Consider the following 5431-nt stretch of genomic DNA (forward strand, 5'->3'; position numbering starts at 1 on the left):
ATCTGACACACATTTGGTCTGTTTGAGACACACATCACATGGCCACTACATTGATGTGTCGCTTCTTAGTTTTAAATAAATGTGTCCAAATCAACAAAGAAATGAACCAATTTTAATCTGTTAATTTGTATGTCAGACCAGAGAGTGATACTGAACCTCTTGCAATATCAAATACATCCCTGAAAATGACCAATTAATTCTAATTCATCTTTATTAACATATGAGGCAACTCAACTCCACCTTTAACTGTTTGTGCATGTATATGTGTGTGAGCTGTATGTATGATCAGCCAGGTGCATGCATGTGTATATATGTGTATCTATAAATGTGAGTATTTGTGTGCATGCACATGTTAATGTGTGTGCGTGTGTGTGTGTTTGCATGCTGGCAGGCAGATATCATTGTCCTCCATTATAAGCATAGTCTGCCTTGTTGTGCATGACCAGTCTGTTCTCCACGAAATAGAAGCTGTCTGACCGGGTCTCATAAGGACACTCCACCATCTGACGGACTGAAAGACAGGCAACACGTTCATGTCAGCAATCAAAAAAACATATCCTTGCAATTAGGTCCAACAGTATAAAACCTAAAATGACTGTGTCAGTATTATTGATAAAGCAAATACTTAAGTGGCTCTGTAGCTCAGAGTGAAAGCCTGTGAGTTTTAGATATTTGATAAACACTGGAGCCACAAGTGCTTACATGTGATACAAACGTCCCTCCGTAATCACAATGATGATATAATTAATCTATTATGACAAAACGAGTTGTGCTACTGTAGGCAGGCACTTAATAAGACGCATAAAGCATTTTTAAATAGTTATGAGAACATACTTGTAATCACATAACATGAATGGTTTTATATAAACTTTTTATGTGACAGCACAAACGGACAGTTTCAGAAGTCTGTCTTAATACGATTCTCACATGCACATTATGTACATTGAAGGAAGTATTGGGCGCAGTAACCATCCCTCTTTGTGTTTAGTGTGCTGCAGTGGAAGTATACTTTTCAGGTAGTGACATGTAGGTTTGTTGTTGGGACAAAACACCAGCAATCATCCTACATGGACTGCCAGGGTTAAGATAGCATAACACGGGTACAACTTGATTTGGCTAACACAGAGTGACAAAGACTCATATTATCTTTGGCTGAACTTTAGAATGCATTTTTGCACAGAAGGGAGGAGATGAGGAACAACTGCAGCAACTAATAACTCCTTCAACATAAATATGGCATGTGGGTGTTGTTACGATAGACTTGAAAAAGTCTGAGCCTATACTTTAACAAGTGGCAGAAACCATCTCTCATTAATAGCACATTTATTACAGGAAGGTGCTCCAAAATCTAATTTGATCGTCAACATCATTTGTTTGGTATTCAGGCTTTGATATTTCTTCTCTCTCTCTTTAACATTTTGAAAAGGTGACATCATATTCAAGGCATTTTTAGGACTAACCTTTAACGGTTACGGGGGAAAAGCAGACTCACCCAGGCTCTCAGACAGCTGAGGGAACTCATAGATGTGCTCACAAGTATTGCGGCTGTTCGGGATACAGAAGCCGAAGTCAAAGTCGAAGCTTTTCAGCAGGTGATCACGGAAATAGTGCCTCTCGATCATGCGGAAGTTGTTTAGCGGCCGATTTCCAACTGTGAATTCCACCCTGATTGAATAACATGGAGAAAAGGGAGATGTTGCAACCATTGACTGTATAGTCAATGGTTGCAACAGTAGGTCTGCTTTTGAGTAGTCATAAAGTTAATGCAGTCTTACTGCACAGGTGCACACCGTCAGTGAGTGTGTGTTAGCTGACAGAGGACAATGCTGTGATTGTTTTCATTGTTTGACAGGTGAGTGTGTTTGTCTTAGGTGTGTGTTGGTAATGTGTGAGTCACTCACGTAGCTCCCACGGTCCTCAGTCGCAGGAAGGCTGGGGTGAATTGGTAGCGTACAAATCGGCCCGCGCTGGCATCCCCTTCTCTGTTTTCCTCGTCTTCCTCTGAGACCCACAACATAGGACCAATAACATTTGACATCAGCCATACTGAGGACTACTTCTAATCACGACCAATACTGGATGTTTCTAAACCGGGAATGCTTCATTTTTTAGCCCTCAAGAGCCAGATCCTTCATAGTCAAAAGATACACTAATAACGGGGCATACAACACATGCAGAGAAAGCACAAGGAGTGGGCTTCGACACAGTACCTGTGTGTGGTGGCTTGGCGATCTCAAACAGGACAGTGCCAGTCTCCAAGTCTCTGATCTTGAAGCGTACAAAGTCAATATTATAAATATTGTCCTCAGGTTTACAGAGGTACCCTGCAACAATGACAGACAGATGACAGAGGAGTTATAAACATTTAAATGATTTGCGGGTCAGGCTGGTTAAAGTTCACATTGCACAAAAATAACATGGAAAACACTGCAGTGACAATTTTGCTTAGATACACATACGCACAAGACACAGTGAAGCAGATTTGAATGATCACTGGCATCACTGGTGTATTTAATTATGGAGTTATACAGCAATAAGAAACGCATGAGGCCAAATACAAGGATGTTCTTGCTGTATTTTGAAAGACAGCCAGACAATTAAAAAAATTAATTCAAGATTTGATGTGAAAATGAGAAAGGAAGGAAATAAAAGTGTTCAATTGATTCTCTACAGCTTGTCATTTCCTGTCAAATATCTATATGCCCTCCACAGCTGTAACTGCAGGCTTCACCACTGATGAATTTACATTTATTTTGTATGACTTAATGAAAACAGTGTGTCCCCTTGATCGGTGCAGGTTGTGATGTCACATCAGTGATCATTGAGATCATTTACATCAGACATAGTCTAAGACTTTCCCAGTAATATGTTATTAGTGGAGTCAGAGGTATGTTATTAGGATCATAGTAAAATATAAAGGGACACCACCGAGAGACTTCATTGTTACAAACGCCTCCTATTGTTAAATTCCGGGTTAAGCTGCTTAAAATAGAAACAATGGTTTTTCCATGAGTGATAGGTGACGTCCAACATTTGTGTGACGTCAGATATGTAGTCTCTCACATAGCTAGCTAATTATACTGATGCACCATTTATCTTGTTTTGTTTTCCAATGACATGTCATAAGCCTGAATAACTGGACGTAATTTCCTCTAATTGCACATTGTGTAATGTGTTTTGTTCATGTATCGTGTAGGCTGACTCGGTTGCATTTTGTTCATATTCTCAGTTCACCACTGGCAGTAAAATGAGCGTCAGTGAGTCTCTTCAGGCTGTAAAAAGCGACTGTGTCAACCAACAACAACAGGCACTAGAGAGGGAGCCAAACCTCGCGTAGCCACCCGCAGTCCTAGAACATCCTCCGGTGTGATGTGTCCACTCTGTGTCCGCAGGTCCTCCTCCGTGACGGGCCTGCTCTCTACCTGGCTCCTCCGGGATTTGAGCCTCTTTAGAACCCCTCCGCCGGGCTTACGGTCCCGCGGAGGAGCCGGAGCCGCAGTGCCGTGCCCGCCGCCGGAGACATTTTCAGCAACAGGCGCTGCGTCGCTGCGGGCTTTGGCTCCGCTCATCTTTTGACTCTCCTCGGCTCCCCTCTGTTCGGGAGAACTATCTTCTGTTTCCCTCTCTGGCAGTAAATGCTAGAAGAAGAAGAATAAGATGGCGCCGTAGATGTCGAGTGTCGAAAGAAGTGTCGGTGAACGGTCAAGCGCTTGTTTTTGTAAGCACATGCTGTACAGTTGCCATGACAACTCGTCCGGTGAACCAGATGAGGGTGTGAAGAGGTTCCCCGAAACCTCCACCAGGGGGCGATGGACGTGGTCCAGCTGCTGAAATAGGCTGTGTCCTATTTAATAATGATAATGATGATAACATTAAACACAACGAGAATAATAATACTATAATTTGGTAGTTCACCATCTGCTTCCCAACCAAGGGCTTGGGCCCTCTCCAAAGGGGTCACAAGATACATCTAGAGGGTAGACATGATTTTCTAATCTGTCATCTCATCACATCAATTGAATTATTTATTCATTTATTTAGTGAAATATTTGACCTCTTCTGTCCTTGACCAAGTATTTTAATGAAACTATCTGAGAAGTTCAATGAAGAGATCATGGTGGAGCTTTAAAACTTAGATATCTGACATGTGACAAATGAGCCCCCAACTATTCGTCAATTTTCTTTAAAAATTATATACACGACACAAAAGGTTAGATCTTGAACAAAGGATTGTATTAGTGTTGACATACATTAGGTCTCAAGGCCCGTGTGTTTTAATGTAAATCATAAACTGAGACGCAACAAACAGCTGTGAGATTAAAGGGGGAAGAAAAGTAGTGGGCTAAAAATAATTCACTCTAAAGTGTAGTAAAGTAGCCTGTAGCTTAAAATAAAGTAAATATTCTATTGATAAAAATCTTAATCTATTTGTCCGAGTTGCTGGAAGGTCATTTCACTTTGTTTCTTGATTAAATACGCAGGCAACGCAAATGAAAAGGTCCAGGAGTTATGCAAATGAGGATTTACTGTGTGAGAGGTGATGGGCACTTCCTATTGTTAAGATGACGCAGGTAGTCTCAGCACTCTCCGTGAAGCAGTGAGAGCTGCATGGATCCAATTCCTTTTCACTGTGGAGGAGGGACTGTCGCCTTCAGCAGAACCCGTTTATCCAGTCCTCACCTGCTGCTGTCAATGCACGGCATTTAAACAGGACATCCGGTGAGACTTTTCAAAGGAAACTTTACCGCTTTAAAGGAAAACATTATGGGTTTACCCATTGTTGTCAAATGAATCACTTATGTTTAAGTATAAGTGCCATGTCCAGTAGTTTTCGGTCCTGGTCCTCAGGCACTAGAGCCCTGATTTTCATTTCAGCTCCCAGTTGTTGTGATAGTTCAGTAACAAGTGTCCTTAGTAGTGTGTTAAACTGAAAAGTAGGCCACAGCAATTCAAGAAACCAGCATGCAAGGCACTCAAACTATTTTACACATTTCACACTTTAACTGTGAGACGTACAAACACACAACAATAATATATTATAATTGCAACAAAGAAAACATAATTATGTTAAATCTTATGCAGACTATTTCATTGCTCATCATACTTCCTCGGTCAAGAAACACATTTATCTATTACTTGGTTGGTGAAAGACATTTTCACTGCAACATCATCAGTTTAAAAGACTTCAAACATAATGGGACACTTTTTTGCAAAAAATACACGTGCGTTTTTGCCTTGAAGTGTGTGTGTGTGTGTGTGTGTGTGTGTGTGTGTGTGTGTGTGTGTGTGTGTGTGTGTGTGTGTGTGTGTGTGTGTGTGTGTGTGTGTGTGTGTGTGTGTGTGTGTGAGTCAGGCTTGACCCCGGCACAGCGTGGCTCCACCTGCTGCGGGCAGAGGGAGTGTCTGCTGAGTGGAGGAGCGCTCTGACGTT

General features: G+C 41.6%; 1 protein-coding gene across 1 annotated transcript; it reads right to left on the reverse strand.

Moving 5' to 3' along the window:
- Positions 1 to 202: 202 nt before the first annotated feature.
- LOC133977299 (protein unc-119 homolog B-like) lies at positions 203 to 3684 on the reverse strand. The gene is made up of 5 exons (XM_062415407.1): positions 3329 to 3684; positions 2211 to 2324; positions 1902 to 2001; positions 1493 to 1665; positions 203 to 511 (listed from the first exon to the last, which is right to left on the reverse strand). The coding sequence occupies exons 1-5, from the start codon at positions 3567 to 3569 to the stop codon at positions 399 to 401; spliced, it is 741 nt and encodes a 246-aa protein (XP_062271391.1). The 5' UTR covers positions 3570 to 3684; the 3' UTR covers positions 203 to 398.
- Between the last annotated feature and the right edge of the window lie 1747 nt (positions 3685 to 5431).

This window comes from Scomber scombrus, chromosome 3, assembly GCF_963691925.1.
Source record: "Scomber scombrus chromosome 3, fScoSco1.1, whole genome shotgun sequence".
In the NCBI taxonomy this organism is placed as follows: Eukaryota; Metazoa; Chordata; class Actinopteri; order Scombriformes; family Scombridae; genus Scomber; species Scomber scombrus.

What these genes read in the sequence shown, in the direction of transcription:
- LOC133977299 (XM_062415407.1), bottom strand. Translation starts at nt 3,569, where the DNA reads ATGAGCGGAGCCAAAGCCCGCAGCGACGCAGCGCCTGTTGCTGAAAAT. An exon ending in ACTGCGGGTGGCTACGCGAG is followed by an intron (nt 2,325 to 3,328) that starts GTTTGGCTCCCT and finishes TCATTGTTGCAG; the next exon opens with GGTACCTCTGTAAACCTGAG. An exon ending in CTGAGGACCGTGGGAGCTAC is followed by an intron (nt 1,666 to 1,901) that starts GTGAGTGACTCA and finishes TTATTCAATCAG; the next exon opens with GGTGGAATTCACAGTTGGAA.